This window comes from Periophthalmus magnuspinnatus, chromosome 13 (assembly GCF_009829125.3).
Source record: "Periophthalmus magnuspinnatus isolate fPerMag1 chromosome 13, fPerMag1.2.pri, whole genome shotgun sequence".
Lineage (NCBI taxonomy): Eukaryota > Metazoa > Chordata > Actinopteri > Gobiiformes > Gobiidae > Periophthalmus > Periophthalmus magnuspinnatus.
In genome coordinates this window covers 19415523-19438762 of record NC_047138.1, presented here as the reverse complement: position 1 = coordinate 19438762, position 23240 = coordinate 19415523, and the positions used below count along the sequence as shown (strand labels likewise).

The 23240-nt window shown below is 38.0% G+C and overlaps 1 protein-coding gene across 1 annotated transcript in view; it reads left to right on the top strand.

The window, feature by feature from the left end:
• LOC117379830 (uncharacterized) overlaps window positions 1–21167 on the top strand; it is a 22092-nt gene extending 925 nt beyond the window's left edge. Inside the window, 22 exon segments of the mRNA XM_033976546.2 lie at window positions 10167–10273; window positions 10669–10947; window positions 11038–11131; window positions 11254–11321; window positions 11408–11647; window positions 11742–11792; window positions 11873–11983; window positions 12094–12144; window positions 12231–12305; window positions 12394–12462; window positions 12536–12607; window positions 12691–12756; window positions 13008–13073; window positions 13315–14163; window positions 14381–14473; window positions 14475–14654; window positions 14656–14909; window positions 14911–14987; window positions 15924–16063; window positions 16065–16169; window positions 16171–16501; window positions 16504–21167. Of these exon segments, the coding sequence (XP_033832437.2) occupies window positions 10167–10273; window positions 10669–10947; window positions 11038–11131; window positions 11254–11321; window positions 11408–11647; window positions 11742–11792; window positions 11873–11983; window positions 12094–12144; window positions 12231–12305; window positions 12394–12462; window positions 12536–12607; window positions 12691–12756; window positions 13008–13073; window positions 13315–14163; window positions 14381–14473; window positions 14475–14654; window positions 14656–14909; window positions 14911–14987; window positions 15924–16063; window positions 16065–16169; window positions 16171–16501; window positions 16504–21167 (8042 nt within the window).
• Window positions 21168–23240: the final 2073 nt, after the last annotated feature.

Below are 23240 nucleotides of genomic sequence, written 5' to 3'. Positions count from 1 at the left end.
TTTTTGTTCCGTATGATGAGAGGAATATATGTACCAAATTTCAATGGTCTACAACAAAGTAATAATTTTTCATCCCAGTTATCCAAAACCCATGTATTTCAATGAGAAATGTCAGACGTTGCCATGGCAACACCTTTGAAAATAGAGGTATGTGTCACTGACTTTTTTGTTCAGTATAGCAATAGGGATGTCCATGCCAAATTTCAAATGTTTATGTCGAAGTAATTTTTTTGGTCCAATTCAAAAGTTCAAGGGGGCGCTGTGGAGCAATTTATTGTCTGGCCTGTGTAAATTGTATATCTATGTGTTCAGATCAACAGTTTGAATAAAAAGTATATTCCTGCCGGGACATAGGACACTAACTGTGTGAGTTACATGCATTTAAAACCTGTAAAAAACGTCTTTTTTCTTTGCAGGCTGGCCACACCCACATTTTCATACGTTAATTTTTTTGAACATTAAAATAAATTTTTTTTCACCAATCTTGAAGTTTGGGTCCAATAAAATTGACTTTTCGTTAACGTTCAGGGGGTCAAAAGTGGACTTCAAAGTCGCGACCAAAATAATAATAATAATAATAATAATGGAAAGCATTTTTCCACCCATTATTTTTCTCCTAAACCATAACAGCTACAGTCATGTGACTTTCTCACATTGTGCCCCATCACAAATAAGGCCCCTGTGATTTTTTTCACACGTCCACGATCAAAGCGTTTGTCTTCTACGAATTTTGAAAATGAAATTTGAAGAGGGCGCTAGAGAGCCATTTTGTGAGAGAGTGCCTTGATTTGCATATCATTGCGTTAAGCTTACAAATGTGCATAAACGCTGTATTAGCGTTTTCCCCACAAAAAATGTGTGAAAGAGAAATATTTTTTTGAAATATTCCAAAAACTGCGATTTAGTTGAAAATTCACCCTGACCACACCCAAAGTCATAATCAAAATGTAACTGATAATCTTTAATCACACATGGGTTTAGTGGGATTTGGCCAAATTTGACGTGTTTGTGATGAAAACTGTGCGAGAAAATGTCCTGAATGCGAGGGTGTGCACTTTTGTCGTTCACGGGTTTGATCCAATATGGCCGACTTCCTGTACATTTTAGGGCGGGGCCACAATATCATTTTTGTCATGTCCGACATGTTACTATATTTTGATGTGAGTTTCAGATTTTTACGTCGACTTTTTTCCGAGTCGGGCTCCCATTGGCCCCATGAAAATCAAAGTTTGAGGTGGCGCTACCGAGTCATCTTTCGTTATTTTTTCTCGGGGTCTTTTGTGACAATTAGAGCTCGTCGAGTTCTAATTTTTGACACCACTCACTGCCATGTCGGGGCGTGTTTACTACTTGATTTTTGCCATTTTCCACGCTCCGGACGCGGTTTTAATGAGTCCCTCGCCGGGACGGAGTCCCAGGCTCGGGCCTAATAATGGAAATTTTTTTCCACCCATTATTTTTCTCCTAAACCATAACAGCTACAGTCATGTGACTTTCTCACATTGTGCCCCATCACAAATAAGGCCCCTGTGATTTTTTTCACACGTCCACGACAAATCGATTGTCTTCTACGAATTTTTGAAAATGAAATTTGAAGAGGGCGCTAGAGAGCCATTTTGTGAGAGAGTGCCTTGATTTGCATATCATTGCGTTCAGCTCACAAATGTGCATAAACGCTGTATTAGCGTTTTCCCAACAAAAAATGTGTGAAAGAAAAATATTTTTTTGAAATATTCAAAAATTTGCGATTTTGTTGAAAATTCACCCTGACCACACCCAAAGTCATAATCAAAATGTAATTGATTAATCTTTAATCACACATGGGTTTAGAGGGATTTGGCCAAATTTGATGTGTTTGTGATGAAAACTGGGCGAGAAAATGTCCTGAATGTGAGGGTGTGCACTTTTGTCGTTCCCGGGTTTGATCCAATATGGCCGACGTCCTGTACATTTTAGGGCGGGGCCATAATATCATTTTTGTCATGTCCCGACATGTACTATTTTTTGATGTGAGTTTCGGATTTTTACGTCGACTTTTTTCCGAGTCGGGCTCCCATTGGCCCCATGAAAATCAAAGTTTGAGGTGGCGCTACCGAGTCATCTTTCGATTATTTTTTCTTGGGGTCTTTTGTGACAATTAGAGCTCGTCGAGTTCTAATTTTTGACACCACTCACTGCCATGTCGGGGCGTGTTTACTACTTGATTTTTGCCATTTTCCGGGTTTCGGACGCGGTTTTAATGAGTCCCTCGCCGGGACGGAGTCCCAGGCTCGGGCCTAATAATGGAAATTTTTTTCCACCCATTATTTTTCTCCTAAACCATAACAGCTACAGTCATGTGACTTTCTCACATTGTGCCCAATCACAAATATGGCCCCTGTGAATTTTTTCACACGTCCACGACAAATCGATTGTCTTCTACGAATTTTTGAAAATGAAATTTGAAGAGGGCGCTAGAGAGCCATTTTGTGAGAGAGTGCCTTGATTTGCATATCATTGCGTTCAGCTCACAAATGTGCATAAACGCTGTATTAGCGTTTTCCCAACAAAAAATGTGTGAAAGAGAAATATTTTTTTGAAATATTCCAAAATTTGCGATTTTGTTGAAAATTCACCCTGACCACACCCAAAGTCATAATCAAAATGTAATTGTTAATCTTTAATCACACATGGGTTTAGTGGGATTTGGCCAAATTTGAAGTGTTTGTGATGAAAACTGTGCGAGAAAATGTCCTGAATGCGAGGGTGTGCACTTTTGTCGTTCCCGGGTTTGATCCAATATGGCCGACTTCCTGTACATTTTAGGGCGGGGCCATAATATCATTTTTGTCATGTCCCGACATGTTCTATTTTTTGATGTGAGTTTCGGATTTTTACGTCGACTTTTTTCCGAGTCGGGCTCCCATTGGCCCCATGAAAATCAAAGTTTGAGGTGGCGCTACCGAGTCGTCTTTCGATATTTTTTCTCGGGGTCTTTTGTGACAATTAGAGCTCGTCGAGTTCTAATTTTTGACACCACTCACTGCCATGTCGGGGCGTGTTTACTACTTGATTTTTGCCATTTTCCACGCTCCGGACGCGGTTTTAATGAGTCCCTCGCCGGGACGGAGTCCCAGGCTCGGGCCTAATAATAGTTGCCGATAGAGGTATGTTGTCATTGGCTTTTTTGTTCAGTATGATGAGAGGAATATGTGTAGCAAATTTCAATGGTCTATGACAAAGTAATTATTTTTCATCCCAGTTAACCAAAACCCATGTATTTCAATGAGAAAAGTCAGACGTTGCCATGGCAACACCTTTGAAATTAGAGATATGTTCTTATTGACTTTTTTGTTCAGTTTGCCAAGCCAAATGTCCATGTCGAATTTCAAATGTTTACGCCAAAGTAATTTCTTTGGTCCAATTCAAAAGTTCAAGGGGGCGCTGTGGAGCAAAAAAAATTCTGACATATGCAAATTGTATATCATTTCGTGCAGATCAAGATTTTAATCAAAATGTATATTAATGCCGGGAAATAGGACACTGCATGTGTGAGTTATGCACATTTAATACTTCAAAATATTGCTTTTTTCTTTGCAGGCTGGCCACACCCACATTTTATGACTGTAGAAAAATCAAGAAGAGTTCCTATAATCCCACATGGGTCTAGTTCATTTTGACCAATTTGCAATGTTTCTTGAATGAAAATCCAAGGCGCAAAAAATCCAAATGTGAGAGGTAAAATTTTGAAAAATGGGGTTCCGCCCACAATGGCCGACTTCCTGTAGGGTTTAGGGTGGGGTCATAATATAATTTTTTACTTGTCTTGACATGTTCTATGTTTGTACCAAATTTCATTTGTCTACGATGAAAAAGGTCTCTCATTGCCGTAATGTATTTCAAATTTTGAGGTGGCGCTATTGAGTCATTTTGATACGTAAATTTTTTTGAACATCAAAACACAACATTTTTTGCTAATGTTGAATTTTAGGCCATAGTTTGATGAGTGTAGAGCATCTATTTAGTCTACAACAAAGTCTAGTACTCTAAACCCCATTCATTTCAATGACACATTTATTATGTTACCACGGCAACATAGTTGAAAATAGAGGTATATTGTCATTGGCTTTTTTGTTCAGTTTGCCAAGCCAAATGTCCATGTCGAAATTCAAATGTTTACGTCAAAGTAATTTTTTTTAGTCCAATTCAAAAGTTCAAGGGGGCGCTGTGGAGCAAAAAAAATTCTGACATATGCAAATTGTATATCATTTCGTGCAGATCAAGATTTTAATCAAAATGTATATTAATGCCGGGAAATAGGACACTGTATGTGTGAGTTACGCGCACTTTAACACTTCAAAATATAGTATTTTTTTTTTATTGCTGGCCACACCCACATTTTTTTATTTAGAAAAATCCAATGCAGTTCCTTATAATCCCACATGTGTCTAGTTCATTTTGACCAATTTGCAAGATTCTTGAATGAAAATCCATGGCGCAAAAAATCCAAATGTGAGAGGTAAAATTTTGGAAAAATGGGTTTCCGCCCACAATGGCCGACTTCCTGTAGGGTTTAGGGTGGGGTCATAATATAATTTTTTACTTGTCTTGACATGTTCTATGTATGTACCAGATTTCATTTATCTACGATGAAAAAGGTCTCTCATTGCCGTAATGTATTTCAAATTTTGAGGTGGCGCTATTGAGTCATTTTGAAACATTAATTTTTTTGAACTATCAAAATAATAATTTTTCACCAACCTTGAATTTTGGGTCCAATAAAATTGACTTTTCGTTAACGTTCAGGGGGTCAAAAGTGACTTCAATCCGGCACGTATAATAATAATAATAATAATTAAAACTGCAAGCAGTGATAAAGGCCCTCGCCACCCCTTGCGACCGCGGGATTTATGCCACCAAAAACCATACCACCATCCTACATACATACATTACTTCCATTGTATATGTCACACTGCTGTTTGTACACCTGGAGAGCTAGTAGCCTGATTCCCGAGCGGGATTTGGTCCGAGCGGGACTCGATCCTGCAACCTTTGGGTTGCGGGACCAATGCTGTAACCACTGAGCCACTGTCTCCCCACTAATAACAGTACTTAGTTTGATATTTCCATTAGGTGTTATATCTGCAGAATCACAGTGGTCCAGATATATGTGATTTTATTCTTGTTCTTGTTCTGAATTGTGAAACTATTCAGGAAAAGTAAGTATTTGTTCTGTGAATGTGGCTTTTTCAGTTTTGCTACTTGTTCAAAGAAGTAGGTAAATTCTATGTTTTATAATGATTTGTATGTGATTTTAATGAGTATCATTTCTTGTTTTTTGGTATATGTGTTTTTGACTACTCAGGACTCAGAGTTGGGCCTGTCATATGTAAAATTCTGGAGCCATTCACAGCTTTGACAGCTTTTGGTCTTCTGCACAGTCCACAGCCATAAGCAGTGTTTTACATATGTATGCAGATGAAGCTCACCCTGAGAACATGTTAAACTATTAATTTATAAGTATTTGGAGTATGTTTGTTTCACTATGTATTACTGGTTTCAGTAGCTTATAGTCTGCAACTGTATTTAAGAGTAAATGGTAACATAGAGCTGTAGGTACAGTCTATAGGCAAACATGATGAGTCAGTAACTGCTCTGAGGCTGTGTTAGAACATATATTTTTAATGTTTGTATTGGCCTTGTAATGATTAGAGACTGCAGTTTGGATACAGATTGAATAATTAGTGCATTCATTATGGCACAACAAGGTGAGCACATGTATAAAGGTATATATTTAGAATATAAATGATTATTATATGACTAAAGAACTGGAAGGTGAGCTTGTTCTCAAAGATGTGTTTTTAATTCATGTAGAAGCTGATTCAGACAGGTCAGAGTCAGAGTTTAACTCAACACTTTGTGGTGTTTAATTCAATGGACTGTATTTTTGTGAAATTGCAACAACAGTTTCCCCTTAGCCCTGTTGGGATCATTGATTGAACCAAGAAAAAGTTAGATTAGCAACATTCATAGTTAATGTTGTTAATGCTAAGCACTGCTCCTAGTCATGTGTTCACTTCAAGAAACAATTATATTTACATTTGTGGGAGTGTCCTTAGTGTGGAAAGTAAGTAATGACACATATTTATGTGTAATTTAGTAGATGATTTGGGTAATGTCCTTTTTAAGAGTATTAAAGATGTACTTGTAATTCAGTATAATTTCTAAATTAAAAGTAATTTGTTACATTTAAAAACACTGGGGTTGTCTTACAGTCCTGGTTGTCTCAGAGGCTAGCAGCCTGATTCACAAGCACACACACAGACAGAACTTGGTCCGAGTGGGACTCGATCCTAAGGCCTTTGGTTTGGGGGACCAACGCTGTAACCACTGAGCCACTGTCTCCCCACTAATAACAGTACTTAGTTTGATATTTCCATCAGGTGTTATATCTGCAGAATCACAGTGGTCCAGATATATGTGATTTTATTCTTGTTCTGATGCAGTGTAACTGAATTGTGAAACTATTCAGGAAAAGTAAGTATTTGTTCTGTGAATGTGGCTTTTTCAGTTTTGCTACTTGTTCAAAGAAGTAGGTAAATTCTATGTTTTATAATGATTTGTATGTGATTTTAATGAGTATCATTTCTTGTTTTTTGGTATATGTGTTTTTGACTACTCTAATGGAGTAATGATTTATGTGGTGTACTGTGCTGTATTTTCAAGCTAATTATTTCAATAATCTTACCTACATTGTTTTGTTGTTCGTAGTTACTGTGTCTAGTGTTTCCTCTGTGGGAGCTGTTTGCACCAGGAGTCATTTGCACAATGGGCCTGTCATCAAACCATTATTTTGGAGTCAATACATTTGAGCTGTGTTTTTTTTAAAGTTTAAAGTTTTTAAAATTTTGCTTCTTACATAAAAGTTAATGCTACAGCAGACACAGGTGGAGAAATGTAAATGTGAATTGAAATGAGCTGAACCCAGGACCTTGTTGGACAACAACATCAGGCCCTGTGCATTAGTGAAGCTCAGTGAAGACTTCACTTAATGTGACTGTGCTTAGATGTGTAAAAAAGAAGACACTGAAATTAGTTTAAATTGAAACTGCATTTGTATTGTCTGTAGTAGTACTGACAGAGATGAGGCTTTGAGTGTTATTGGGGGAGGACTCAGAGTTGGGCCTGTCATATGCAAAAGTCTGGAGCCATTCACAGCTTTGACGTTGGTTTCCTGCACAGTCCATCCACACATCAGCAGTGTTTTACATATGTATGCAGATGAAGCTCACCCTGAGAACATGATAAACTACTAATTTATAAGTATTTGGAGTATGTTTGTTTCACTATGTATTACTGGTTTCAGTAGCTTATAGTCTGCAACTGTATTTAAGAGTAAATGGTAACATAGAGCTGTAGGTACAGTCTATAGGCAAACATGATGAGTCAGTAACTGCTCTGAGGCTGTGTTAGAACATATATTTTTAATGTTTGTATTGTCCTTATAATGATCAGAGACAGCAGTTTGGATACAGATTGAATAATTAGTGCATTCATTATGGCACAACAAGGTGAGCACATGTATAAAGGTATATATTTAGAATATAAATGATTATTATATGACTAAAGAACTGGAAGGTGAGCTTGTTCTCAAAGATGTGTTTTTAATTCATGTAGAAGCTGATTCAGACAGGTCAGAGTTAGAGTTTAACTCAACACTTTGTGGTGTTTAATTCAATTGACTGTATTTTTGTGAAATTGCAACAACACGGGGGTTGTTACAGAGTTGTCTTACAGTCCTGGTTGTGTCAGTCCATGTGTGTCCCACCTCTGTGGACTGCACTGCTGCATTGATCAGAGTTTAGAGAATATGTAGATATATATTTGAACATCTGAATACAGGTTTAATCAATGAAGTATAGCACAAAAGATGTATGTAAAATGTTAGTAAACACATGTAGCATATATATTTGGCAGTAGTACTTGTACTTCAGTGCGTTTTAGCCAAGTAATTTTTTCAGGAGTACAATTCTGTAGTACCTTTCCATCATTGTGACTTACCTGTAATCATTTCAAATGTTAAATATTCTACAGTTTCAGTGAAGAGTGTTGTGGTTTCTCTTGTGTCATTGGCAGATATTTATAAGGAGTGGTCATAAAAAAAAACAAAAACATGTCTTTGAAAACAAGCAGAGGAAGCAAGTGTGGTGAAATTATCTGTGCTATAAACTCAACCAAAATTAAAACGCGCATGTATTGAATTTTTGTTTTGCGGGTGAAAAATGATGTACTGCGGAATTAAAGAAAAGTACATTTGTCAGAGGAATTACATTTGATGCAAAGGACCAAGGTATTAGAATGAGAAGATATCTGTGTATTCATGAAGAATACAGTATAACATTAGTCATAAGAACAAGCTACTTTGTTCTTATATGTATTTTCTTCTATGGTAGTCTGAGGTTTTCTGTTTTTTTAATAGTTGCATTTGATACATTTGTGATGATGTCTGTACAGTGCAAAACAGAAGTGTTGACATTAAAATGTCTGGTCAATGAGAATGACTTGGGGTTGGGGGGTAGAGTTGTGATAGGGCTATTTGACTTGCACTATTCATATGTAATCAGAGTCATTACAGCTGAGAGTTTGGGCCCAACAGCCATCAGCAGAGAATACAATAACACATTAGTCTTGTTTCCATGTGAATACAGGTCAAGAAGTATGTAGCAAGCTCATCCCCAAAGATGCTGAAACTGAATTTGATTTCAGTACTTACATTAGAGTCTATTCCTAATTACAGTTTTGTAATTTACTGTAACTTTGTGGTTACTATTTAATCAGTTTATTAAAGGTAAGGTAACATAAAGTTGCATTATGTGGAACGGTGGTGTTCATGTAAACCTGATTCTATTATTTTATGTGTAGTATATAGTATGTCCATTTTATATCATTATTTATGAACATTGATATTGTGAGAGCAGTAGTGTTTGAACAGCGATAAACACTGTCTTTGTAGCAGGAGGAGTTCAGAAATGAAGGGCAAACATGTGTATCTTGCTTAAATATGTTGGTGTTGTCATGGTGTTTATCTTAATAATATTAGTTATTATAAGTTTGGATTTCTGTTGTTTTATAAGCTTATGAGACAAGCATTTGTTCTTTTGAAAGGGCAGTTTTTCAGGATGATATTAATAACATTAATGTTTGTAAGGATAATGAACATATTATGATTATACTATGAATGTTGGCACCTTATTTAGAGTTCAGCTCAGTTTTTGAAACATAACTATCAACATGTATTGTACATGTGGCTACGAAGTTGTTGTAGTTTGCCAGAAGAAAATAGAAGAAAAATAAATAAGACAAAGGTGGAAATTTGCACCTAAAGGCTGCAAATATCTGGAAAAAAATATCTGAAAAAATGGGGCTGGGGGAAGGGGCTGGGTTATCTGCAAGGGGTGTGGCCACACCTGGGAAGACCAGGTTAAAAGTCAGACATTCGAAAGAGCTCGTGTCTTTGATTGGCAAGCCATTCAGAAGACTCCCATTCTGCGAGGAAGTTTACTTTTTCTCAGTTTGGATACTTTCCCACTCTACGAGGAAGATTACTTTCTTTTAGTGTGGACCATTCACTTTTACTTTTTACTTTGATATTTTTGCGACGACTACTATCAAGTCACAGCTTCTTTTGACTGCATCAAGGTATGTGTACTACTTTGAATTATATACAGTTATAATGTCTGTTTTTATGTCTAAACTGTGTTACCTTTTTAATGGTCTACTATTATTACTGTCAGTCTACTTTAATACTTGAAAAGGAACCATAGTTATGTTTTTGGGAAAGTGCATCTGATCTCATCAGAGCCAAATAAACAACATGATGTTTCTTGGACAAATTACTAACCTCCTAGGTGTTTAGAGTTTGTCTTGACATTATAATGTTGATTACGTACTAATTTTGTATTTTCAACCATTTAAAATGTTTTATTTTTGTTTGTTGTTTCAGGTGTTTTGAACAGGTGCTGTTCAGGTGTTCTGTTCTAAGCACTGCCAGAGTTTCGTGATGTCTCCTATGTTTGGTATGGCTTTATTTTGTATTATATTATTACTGGTTGTGTTGTGTATGTGAGCAGTTTAATTACAAGTTGTAGAGATGAAATTAAGAATACAATGTTTTTGTATCTTTACAGTGGGGATTGGGACTGGTTGGCGTCCTGCCGTGCGCCACTGGACACGCTCCTCTTTCACCGGGAAACAGCTGAGAGTCTGCATCCCACCTGAATCCCCCAACAAGGAGGTATGTCCAATTTATTTTAAAAGTTTATAGTGTGTAGACACAGTGATGTGACATTTTTAAGAGGTTATTTTAGTCTGTCAGCCAGGTGTGTAAATGCAGTGCTGCCAGCCTATGCATATTAATTGTGGACATTAACCATGGCTCAACAGCCACCATCATCTCCATTAACATATGAACTGGCATCAGCTGAGTTGCAAAATGTTGTTTTGGGAGTTGTTAAAAAAGAAAACATGGTTGTATTTCACACTGTAGCAGCAGATGCAAACACATTGTACATTTACTGGTGTAAAAGTAATCATGGATAGATTATTAGTAAACTGTTAACTAAAATTAAAAAGAAATTGGGTTAATATTACACACTTCAGTGTTTAATAAATGCTGTTCTTGTTTTCCAGTTGGTCTTGGTTATCGGGGATTCACATCTCAGATCCTTCGTGGAGAGAGATGTGGACATCAGAGCAGATGGCCCATACTCCTTTGGGTACATTTGCTCCCCTGGTGCTACAGCTGACACCCTGGAGACTGACGTACGCCATTGCACTATTGACCAACGTGTGTCAAAATGTGTGGTGCTGGCTACGGGCAACGACTCTTCCACCAGGGGCCAGACAGTGGAGCGGGCACAGAAGAACTTCCAGAGTCTTCTGTCTACAGTAAAACGTCTTTGCCCAAAGGTATGCACTCCCAACAGTGTCACATTTGTTACCATCAAAACACACTGTCACCTCAAATAGTTTGTGAGCTAAATTTTTGTATTTTTTTAGACATGTGTGCTGGACTTCCCGGCTCGTCATGTGGTCAGTGTGGCCAAGCAGAACCAGTTTCGCGAAGCATACCAGGCAGCAGCAGAGGCAGAAGGTAAGACAAAGTACATATGCTTGATTAAAAGTCAAATAGGGTATAGAGATATATAGAGTATATATAGAGAAGAGTATATATAGAGAAGAGTATATTTGAAATTGTATTATGTGTTTTTGTAGGGCTGCAGTATGTCTTCTGTGTGGACAGCTTCCCTATGAAGAACTTGCGTCTCTGGGCTAAGGATGGTGTAAGTAATACAAATACTGTTTGTGTGTTGACATAATGTATGTGTGACAGAGCAGTGTAATAATTCATGTTATTGTCTTTATGCAGATCCACCTCAGTGTACCTGAAGGCATGCGAGTCTTGTCTGACTTGATCTGTAAGGCCATCAGGGAGCTGTCTGAGAGCACCGTGGATTCTGCCCACCCAAGCCCGAAGACACCTGCCGCCCCGTGTGTGAAGCCCCTGGCGAAGACCCCAGATGTGGTTGTGACCTGTCCCACATCCAGAGCAGTCCGAGTCCCATCTACCACTCCACAGACGGACTCTGAGGGCTGGGAATTTGGAAAGGTAGAGAAAGTGTACAATAGAAAATATATGGTCTGTTATATGTGCCGTGGCCAAATTTCTTATGTGAAAGTGCTAACTGACTTTATGTTTTCAGAAGAGTCTACAGTCGACTGCCACCAGCACAAGAAATGTTTCCCTGCGACAGGTTAGTAAATGTTAACATTATTTTTCAATTCATCAATCAATGTTAGGTCTAAAAATCCTCACTGAAACCATATTTTTCAGGTCACCGGTCTGTGTGCTATTCCCGTGTCTGCTGGCCGCTTTGCTGTTTTGTCTGCACCGCAGAAGCCACCTGCAACCTCAAAGAACCCAACTACCCTGGCAACGAAGAAGGTAAAACAAATGGGCAAATGTATTGATTTGTGAATGTAAAACATAAAACTGTTGTTTAAATATAGTTTTTGTTTGTTGATCTAAAACATAAATGTGTTATTTCAATATAGGTGAGTCAAGCAAGGACTGCCGTGCCAAGTAGAAGTCAGCCAAAGAGACAGGTATATCACAAGATCATGGTTATATGTGCTGTTGAAAATGAAATTGAAAACTGTTTGACAATAACTACCAATATCTATGTTTTTAGATGAAGCATGCAGCCAGAGTTGGGGAAGCAGCGAGCTCAACATCAAGCTGGCAACCTCGAGTTCTGCTGAAAAAGGTTTGATAAAAATATTTACTTTATATTTGGATAGAAAATACATAATACAAGATTGGATTTGTCTAATTGGTATTTGGTTCTTTTTTAGCTGGAGACGACTGTGGCAGAGGCGCCAGTCAGACCTGCTATCAACACAGCACCGACTGAAGATCAGCAGGTATATATCATTTCAAAACATGTCTGTGGGTGGGGTGTCTGGATATATCTAAATCTGAAATCTTCTGTTTTAGGTGCAGACTGATGCTGTGACAGTGACACTACGTCCATCTACCTGCACAGAGCCTGAAGTGGTCGTGGAAGTGGTATGTTCAGGCAGAATGTTTTATATCGAAGCAAGTATTATTTGATTAAGTCATGTTCATAACAATATCTATTCTGTGTGCAGGTGAAGCCTGATGTGAAGAGACCCAGGAGGACCTCCAGTCCTGTTCACAGAGAAGCAGATGTGCAGGTGTGTTAATAAAGTGCTAATACTATAAAATGGCATGCAAAATAATAGTGATTAATCTGTATGTGTAAGCTGTGTTTCTGAGTGTGAATGCTAGTGCTGCTGAGTGTGTATGAGTTTTAATAGAAACTATTTCTAATTAAATAGTAAATTGGTAAATTGGGTCATTTCAAAACTATGGGGGGGGGGTGGTATCAGTGGAAGTATTATGTGATTACACCATAGACATAACAATATCTATTGTGTGTGTGCAGGAGGAGCCTGATGTGAAGAGACCCAGGAGGACCTCCAGTCCTGTTCACAGAGAAGCAGATATGCAGGTGTGTTAATAAAGTGCTAATAATAAAAGAAAATAACATGCTATAACATAACATAATAGTGATTAAACATTGTGGTATTTAATCTTTATGCACGCTGTGTTTCTGAGTGTGAATGCTACATGTGTGCTGCTGAGCGTGTATGTTTATGTCTATGCGTGTATGTGTATGTATGAGCGTCTTTTTAATAGGAAACTGTTTCAAATTAAATGGTAATAACATTGTTGTCTTTTTTGTTTCTTAGGTACCAATGAAGAAGGTCTGCTGTGGAAAGCAAGTCCCTGTCGTCAGACTGCAGTGGCCGTCACCCGAAGAGTGCAAAGCAAAAGTGGCCAAGAAGGATTCCTGCCATGAAAAACAAGCGTCTGTTCAACTACAGCCTCTGCAGCATGAAGACAGCAAAGCTCCTCAGTTTGACAATATTGTTGGGTCATTTCATCAAGGACACACAATATTTCATCCACAAAGTAGAGGAAAGCAGTGCACGGCCATTGCTTTGGCTGCAATTGTTCAACACACACACCTGCGGGAGGTGCATGAATGGTCTCAGAAAGATCTAAACATGACTTTATTGGAAGGTGATCGTCTGTACATAAGAAAGAAGCATCGTATTCCTGAGGATCAGTCTTATTTGGGAGCTTTTGACTTTAAAAACGAGGAGAAGCTGTTTGGCAAGACGTTTTGTTTGAAAATGGTCACTGTTATTGGACGTCTGCTTTCAGTCACCAACCCTGAGAAAAAACTATGTTTTGTTACTTTGAAGACAGCTCTGGAAGAACATCTTGCTACTGACAACGCTTGTCTCTTCACCATGTCAGCCACTACATATGCTATTATAGCTAAAAATGGCATGTATGCTATTGTGGACTCTCATGCACGCAGTAAATCTGGGATGGTAGATGGCAATGGTTCAAGTGTTGTTCTGTTTTTCAAGCGCATCAGTGAAGTTTATGACCACATAATCCAACTTGCAGCAGGATTCACTGAGCCAAATGTTCAGTTTGAGCTCAATAGCGTGGCAGTGACTTTGAAAGACTGTGACTGTGATGGTGTGACTGCTGAGCCTACTCTGGGCTGTCCTGAACGTCATGCTGTGACTGAACTTAAAAGTAACCCCAATTCCTGTGTTACTGAAAGTACTGCTGCAACTGACACGGCTGATTTGAATGCTTCTGATCCTGGGTTCAAGATAAAGAAAAATTTACCAGAAATAGGACACAAATGTGGCAGAACACAAATGAAATCTCCATTGCACAAAAAGCGATCCAGGGTTGACACAGAGTTAAAAAAGTGGATCTCCAATTGTCAAGAAAGCCAAACTGCATGATGCAAATGACATTACAATCGTTGGTCATGAGGAAAATGCTTTGCAGTTTAATCCTCTTTCTGAAAAAGTAGTGCAAGGCAATTTGCAAATTTCTTCATGTTGAATTTGAAAATTGCAATGTTAAAGAGTCCTTATGCGCTGGGGATGCTGGAGTGCCATGTCATAATGAGAAGATTGTTGCCGATGGTAACTGTTTCTTCCGTGCCATTTCTCAAGCCATAAGTGGGACACAGAAACACCATAGAAGAATCAGACTGAACTGCAGTGAAGCACTTAGAAAAGAATCCTGAAAAATATCACTGCCTTTTGAATGAAGAACATCAGCATTTGACTGTGGCAGAGTACATCAAACTGCAAAAGATGTCTTATGTAAACACCTGGGCAACACAAGCTGAAATTCAAGCCACAGCTGATTGCATTGGAGTTGATATTTATACCTTCTATCAAGGCAAATGGTTAAGATTTAAAAACAGTGAAAAACAACAGTCTGCTGAAGGCATCTACCTACAGAATCACTGGAGCTCATTATGAACATGTTGTCTGTGTCAAACAAGGCCAACAAAATGACTGTTATAAACTGTGTACGTTTGGTGAGCCCCAGGGACACATCACAAGATCAGCACATGCAACGAGTGTCTTCAGTTCAATTCCTCTTGATGAAAATACTATTGACAGATCACATGATAATAAAACCACAATTTTGTCAAAGTACTTAAGGAAAAAGAAGGCACAGAAAAACAGAGAATGCAAAATGGTGAAATATCACAAAGAGGAGGAATATCGATTGAAAGCAATAGAAAGCGGTGTGGAGAAATACCAAACAAACCTGGAATATAAAGAGAAATTGAAAGTACACAGTTCCAAAAAATACAAAATGGACATGGAACATCAAGAGAAATTGAAAGGATACAGCAAAGAAAAATACAAAAGCAACCTGGAACATCAAGAGAAAGTGAAAACATACAGCAAGCAAAAATACACAACTGTCCTGGAACATCAAGAGAAAGTGAAAACATACAGCAAGGAAAAATACACAACAGACCTGGAACATCAAGAGAAAGTGAAAGAATACAGCAAGCAAAAATACACAACTGTCCTGGAACATCAAGAGAAAGTGAAAGAATACAGCAAGCAAAAATACACAACTGTCCTGGAACATCAAGAGAAAGTGAAAGAATACAGCAAGCAAAAATACACAACAGACCTGGAACATCAAGAGAAAGTGAAAGCATATAGTTGTGAGAAATACAGAAAAGATTTGATACACCAAAATAAAGTCAAATGTGAAAGTGTCAAAAATTATAAAGCAAATCCTGATCTTCGACAAAAATTAAAAGCACTAAATAAAGCCAAATACCACAAAGACAGTGCTTTTAGACATAAAGTCCTGGCTAAAAAACGATTCAACAGAAATCAAGATAAAGTACTAACTGATCAGATTAATTCTGTAATGAATGAGTTTTTAAAGAAATCAAATGATGGACCTGAATTTGTTTGCTGTGTATGTTTCCGATCCATGTTTAAAGCAGCAGTAGTTCCATACAAACAAAAGAACTACAAAAACAAAGCAGCTCAATTAACGGCGGAAACATGTGTCTCAGATGAGTATTTGCATGAATGTACCTCTGACTGCAATGCACCATGTCCATTACAAGAATCAAGAGGATGAGCTTTGGATGTGCAAGGTTTGTCATTCAAAGATCCGAAGAGGTGTAACCCCAGCAGAATGGTGGGGAAACAATTTACAACTGGATTCAATTCCTCTTGAGTTATGCTTGTTTGAATCATCTTGAAAAACACTTGATTGCTTTAAACATTCCATTTATGAAAGTATTAGCTTTACCAAAGGGTGGTCAAAATGGATGCCACGGACCAATTTTTTGCATCCCTTCTTCAGTAAATCATACTTGTTCTGTTTTGCCTCGGTCAAATCTAGAAGGTTGTCTGTTACGTGTTAAATTAAAGCGCAAGCTATCTTACAAAGGACATTATGAATATCACTTTGTCGACACAAATCACCTGAAAGAAGCACTTAAATATTTAAAGGAAAACAATCAATATTATCAAGACATAGAAATAAATGAAGAATGGGTGAATGAGTTTGCTAAGAAGAAGAAAACCAAGCACAAGACGACTCTAATGATAATGCACAAAAAACAGTTCCCCTGAGGATGCACAAGACAAAACTCAACATGAAGAAGAAATACACTACAGAAGAAGTCTCCAACAATAATTCAAAACAAACTGAGTCTCCTGATGAAGAAGATGAAACTCTACATGACCGGCAAAACCACTGTATTTATCAAGATTCTTGTTCCATGCCTGTTGATCTTGGTCAAGAAACTCTTGATCAGGGTTTTGAAGATATAATTAATCTGGCACCTGCTGAAGGAAACAATCCTGTGCGTATTTTGTCAGATAAAGATAATGAAGCAAAATCCTTTCCATATCTTTTTCCATCAGGGAACAATACTTATCATACACCCAGACAGCACTACTTGACATTGGCACGATATTTTAATAACAGAATATTGCACGCTGATGGAAGGTTTGCAAAGTGCGTTGAATACATTTTTTTTGCACAATACATGTCAGAAGTTCAGCAAGTCATTCAGCAAGTGTCAATAGCATCACGCAAAGGACACACAAACCCTGCAGGCCAAAAAGAAAATGCTCCAGAAAACATTGAGTCTTTGCAAGACATCATTAAGACTGATGAAGGATATCGTTTTCTAAGGCCTATAAGAGGTACTCCAAGCTTTTGGCAAGGTGCACAAAAGGATTTACTTGCCATGGTGCGGAATCTGGGAAAACCCACTTTCTTTTGCAGTTTTTCGTCTGCAGACTTGCGCTGGGGAGGGCTTTTAAATTCAATTTTGAAGCAAGAGGGGAGAACTGAAACTTCTGAGAGTTTGGAGTATGCTGAAAGGTGTGAACTGTTACGTAATCGCCCTGTCACTGCAGCACGCATGTTTGACTACAGGTGGCATCTCTTGTTGAATTACGTGTTACTATCTTCATTGAATCCAATTGGAAAAATTAAAGATTACTTTTATCGTGTAGAATTTCAACAACGTGGATCACCCCACGTACACGCTTTATTTTGGATTGAGGATGCTCCTGAGATTGGAAAAAACACAGATGAAGAAGTGGTGAAATTCATCAACAAGTACATAACATGTGAAATACCCACACAAGATCAGCAATTAGCTGAAACTGTTACCTCCGTGCAGCAACATTCTCAACGGCATTCGAAAACATGTAAGAAAAAGAATACAGCCTGCCGGTTCAATTTCCCACGCCCTGTATCTGAACGTACTTTCATCACCAAAAAACAGAAAATACCAAAGTGCCCAAAGTGCCAAGGTGACACTGCAACAAACAGCCAAGAACAAAAAAAAGACACTGCTGAATGCATATGCTCTCAGAATGAACAGAACTTTATGAAAGAAGAGGATGCAATGAAAATACTGACAACTGTTAAAAAAGCACTTCTGGATAAAGACAATCCCATTACAAGTATCCAGCAACTGTTTCAAAATGTTGGCATTACGCAGGAAGTATGGGAGAAAGCACTTAAATGTGTTGAAAAACGCATGCAAATTGTCCTGCAAAGAGATGTCAATGAAATTTGGATTAATCCATATAATCCAATTTTGTTGAAATGTTGGAATGCCAACATGGACATCCAATATGTGGTTGATGTATATGCTTGTATCGTTTATATTATAAGCTATATGTCCAAATCTGAGAGAGAGATGGGGCTGTTGTTGAAACAAACACACCAAGAGGCAACAAAACAGGGAAACGCTGATGCCAAAGAAGCTATGAAGAAGATTGGCCAAGCCTACCTCCATAACCGTGATGTGTCTGCACAAGAAGCTGTGTACAGAATCACTCAAATGCACCTCAAAGAATGTTCAAGGAAAGTTGTGTTTATCCCCACAGGTGACACAATTTTCAAACTCACCAAACCACTAAATGAGCTGAAAAAGTCAGGAAACAATGACATTTGGATGACTGGATTTGTGGATCGATATAAGAACAGACCGCAGAATGACACTTTTGATAATATGTGTATAGCCACATTTGCTTCAGAGTATCGTGTGTTAAGTACATCAGAAAAGAAATCCAAAAATGTGATTAAGTTACAGAATTCATGTGGCTATATTTCAAAACGTTTTAGAACCAAACCTGCTGTTGTGCGCTATGCACGGTTTTCAGAAACAAAGAATCCTGAGCTATATTACAAAAGTCTGTTACAGCTGTTTTTTCCTTATCGTCATGATAACGACCTCAAACCTTCATCATTTCATTCTTTTGAACAGTTCTACAAAGAGGGCACAGTGCAGCTTGGCAACCAGACCGTTTCAGTGATGTCAATTGTGAATTCAAACAGATCTCACTATGACATTGAAACTGAAGATTTGGAAGAGATAAAAAATAACCTGGACTCTAATGAAATATTAGAGGATGCTTGGGCCATGCTTTGTCCTGAGCAAGAAGCAGAACGTTTGGAAGCCAGTGATGAGCTTGCACAGAGTAAAGTGGATGATGAAGACCCCTTGCCCCATATTCCAGATTTGGGGATAGCTAACAAAGAAACTGCTCATTTAGAAAAACAACACAATGCGATGACTCGAGCTGAAGGTTTGGATTTAATTCGATCTTTAAATGACATCCAGCTGTCTATTTTTTTCAAAATACAAAAGTGGTGCGTACAAAAAGTCAATGGAAATGATCCAGAACCTTTACATGTGTTCATCACTGGTGGCGCTGGCACAGGGAAAAGCCACTTGATTCGGGCCATTCAGTACGAAGCCAATCGTCTATTTGCTCCAATGCGGCGCCACCCAGACAACATGAGTGTTTTAATAACAGCACCCACTGGTATGGCAGCATACAATCTAAATGCATCTACAATTCACAGTGCATTTAGCATTGGAACAGATGTGACACTTCCCTACATACCATTAGGTGAAGAAAAACTCAATTCTCTCCGTGCCAAATATATTGATGTGAAGTTAGTAATCATTGATGAAATATCAATGGTTTCTCATAAACTGCTCACGTATATACATGGACGGCTGAGGCAAATCAAGCAAAGAGGTGATGTTTCCCCTTTTGGAAATGTCAGCCTTATAGCAGTTGGTGATTTCTATCAGTTACCTCCAGTTATGGCAAAAGGTTTGTACACTGACAATCTACCTCTGAACTTTTGGTCAAGTTTCAAAATGGCTGAACTGAAAACAATTGTCAGACAGAAGGATACCACATTTGCAGAATTACTGAACAGATTAAGAACACGATCGAAAGGGACACCCATGCTTCATGAAGACATCCACATTCTACAAAGTCGTGAAACTGGAGAGGAGTCTTCTGCTCTACATATTTTTCCAACAAATTCACAGGTAAATGAACATAACTTTAACCAGCTCAAAGCCACTTGTCCTGACTATCAAACAATAGATGCACAGGACTATCACTACAACAGGAAAACTGGAAAAATGGAAAGCAAAGTCACACCTCACAGTAAAGACAACCTCACCAGTCTGCAGAAACAGCTATTTTTGGGTGTTCCTGCCAGAGTTATGCTGTGTAAAAACATTGATGTGGAAGATGGATTGGTCAATGGAGTCTGTGGAACTGTAACACATATTAGTGAAACAGAAAGAAATGGACTTCCTGAAGCTGTGTATGTTCAGTTTGATGACATCAATGTTGGCACACAGAGACGAAAGAAGTACCCATCCACTGCACCTGCTTTAATAAACTCCACGCGGATACAGCCAGAGGAGGAAAGGGCTAACAGCAAAGGGGGAAAACGTCGTCAGTTTCCTCTTGCACTTGCCTGGGCTGTTACAATCCACAAAGTACAAGGCCTGACTGTTGACAATGCTGTGGTGTCGCTAAAGCAAGTGTTTGCCTCAGGACAATCTTATGTGGCTCTAAGTCGTGTAAGAAGTCTAGATGGCCTTATTATCCAGGACTTTGATGAAAAGGCTATTTATTGTAATGATGAGGTAAAACATGCATTGGAAGCTATGCCATGCTTCTTGGATGACAATGTGTCACAAGCCAAACAGTCAGCTGATGTGTTAACCTTGTTTTTGATGAATGTTCAGGGTTTAGTAAAACATGTACCTGATTTGGTGTCATCCATGCAGCATTTACAGCCTGACTGTATAGCTGTGACAGAAACATGGTTAACATCTCAGTCTGCGCTTCATAGTGTTGACATAGACGGTTACAGTTTCCACAGCCGTCCACGAAGTCTGGCATACGAACACAGCAAGCATCCAGCTCTTACTACACTCAAAAGTCAACATCATGGTGGAGTGGGCATGTATTGCTCCAACAACACTAACTATCACTTTCCTGATGTACCCCAATTTAATTTGGAGTGCTTAATTTACAAAAATGTAAATCATCAGGTTTTAGTTGCTGTTGTGTATCGTCCACCAACATATCCCATGTCTGTGTTCAAGCAGAATTTGAAAAAACTCCTAACCTGGCTACAGGCACAAAGTCAGTCAATTGTGGTTATGGGAGATTTCAATGACGACATATTGAAATCATCGTCAGTGTGCAATTTCATGAGCAGTTACGGATATGTTCAGAATGTCACGTCTCCAACTACAGAACGAGGCACTTTGATTGATCATGTCTATGTCAAATCTGAACAATATGAGATTTCATCAGAAGTTGTTCCAACATATTTCAGTGATCATCAGGGCATAGCCTGCTCTCTTAAGATGAAGTCTGTTTAGAGTTTTTTTCTAATCCAAATGTTTTTTATTTTTTGTTCAATATGAATTCAGACTGTATTTTCTGCTTATTGTAAATGTGCTCATTACTTGCTATGTAAAAGTCTGTCTGTAACATTTGTTCTGTCAATATTTTTTTGTTTTATTTCTACAAAATAAATTCTCTGTACATAAATACATGCAATTGTAATTTCTAATTTCTATTATATGTATTTTAAAAAGCCAGATGTCCGTGCTGAATTTCAAATATTTGTAACAAAGTATTTACCTTAGGCCCCATTCAAAAGTTTATGGGGGCGCTGTGGAGAAATGTACTGTCTGACCTATGTAAATTGTTTATAATTACATTCTGATCAACATTTTGCACAAAATGTAGATCAATGCCAGCAATAGGACACTGCATTTTTGAGTTAAGTGTAATTTAATACTTAAAAAAAAATCTTTTTTTTGCAGGCTGGCCACAACTACATTTTATGACTTAGAAAAATTCAACAGAGTCGACTATAATTCAGCATGGGTCGAGTTAATTTTGCTGGAAGAAAATCCACAGCGTAAAAACATAGAATGTGAGAGATAAAATATTGAAAAAATGGGGTCCCACCCACAATGGCCGACTTCCTGTAGGGTTTAAGGTGAAGTCATAATCTATTTTTTTTACTTGTCTTGACATGTTCTATGCTTGTACCAAATTTCATTTGTCTGCAATGAAAAAGGTCTCTCATTGCGGTAGTGTATTTCTATTTTTGAGGTGGCGCTATTGAGTAATTTTGCAACATAATTTTTTTGTACATGAAAATACAAAAATTTTGACCAACTTTGCATTTTAAGCCATAGCTTGATTAGTTTAGAGCATCTATTTAGTCAGGAACAAAGTCCAGTACTCTGAACCCCATGTATTTCAATAGCACATTTATTATGTTACCATGGAAACATGGTTGCAAATAGGAGTATGTTCTCATTGGCTTTTTTGTTGAGTTTGACAAACCAAATGTCCATGCTGAATTTCAAATGTTTATGGCAAAGTGGATGCTGAAAAGGCCTTCGATAAGGTGGAGTGGCAGTTTCTGTTCGAAGTTCTTCAGAGATTTGGCATAAAAAAGTCATTTCTCTCTTGGATTAAATTACTTTATGCTGACCCTCAGGCTATGGTACTCACAAATGGACAGTTATCCACACCTTTTAAGTTGCATAGAGGTACAAGACAGGGTTGCCCCCTTTCCCCACTATTATTTACTTTGGCAATCGAGCCACTTGCAATGGCGATTCGCAATCACCCCATTTTAAAAGGTATTACAATAGGCGATAGGGAACATCGCTTCGCCCTGTATGCAGATGATGTGATCTTGTTTTGCTCCAATTTGAAGCAAACCATACCTGTTCTAATAGATCTAACAACATATTTTGGCAACTTCGCAGGTTATAAAATTAATAGCTCAAAATGTGCAATATTATTTATGAACAAATTAGAACGAGTGAAGCCCCCACTTCATACTCCTTTTGAGGTCTGTGATCATAGTTTTACTTATCTTGGGGTTAAAATTGCACCTACCATTGACGAAATTATTCCAAAAAATTATAATGACCTAACAGAAAGGGTTACTCAGTTGATAAATAGGTGGAACAATTTACCCATTTCAATGATTGGTCGAATAAATATATTAAAAATGTCAATTCTACCAAAATTTTTATATCTTTTTCAATCTATCCCTCTTGCTCCCCCCAAGTCTTTTTTTAAGAGTCTTAGGAATCTGTTCTCGAATTTTGTGTGGAACAATAAACGTCCTAGGCTTAGGCTTTCCCTTCTGTATTTACCATATGACAGAGGTGGCTTGAAATTACCAAACCTAGAGTGGTATTATTGGGCAGCTCAAATAAGAGCTGGCATGTTTTATTTTCAGGAAAATGCCCCACCGGCTTGGGTTTCAATTGAAACGCATTTGATTAATATCCCTCCAAACTTATATATGTACTCAGCGAACAAATCAAAATTACTTAAGAGCACTAGAAACCCTTTCCTTCGGAATACATTGTTGGTTTGGCACTCTTCTTTGGCATATTTGGAGGAAAGCACCAAAA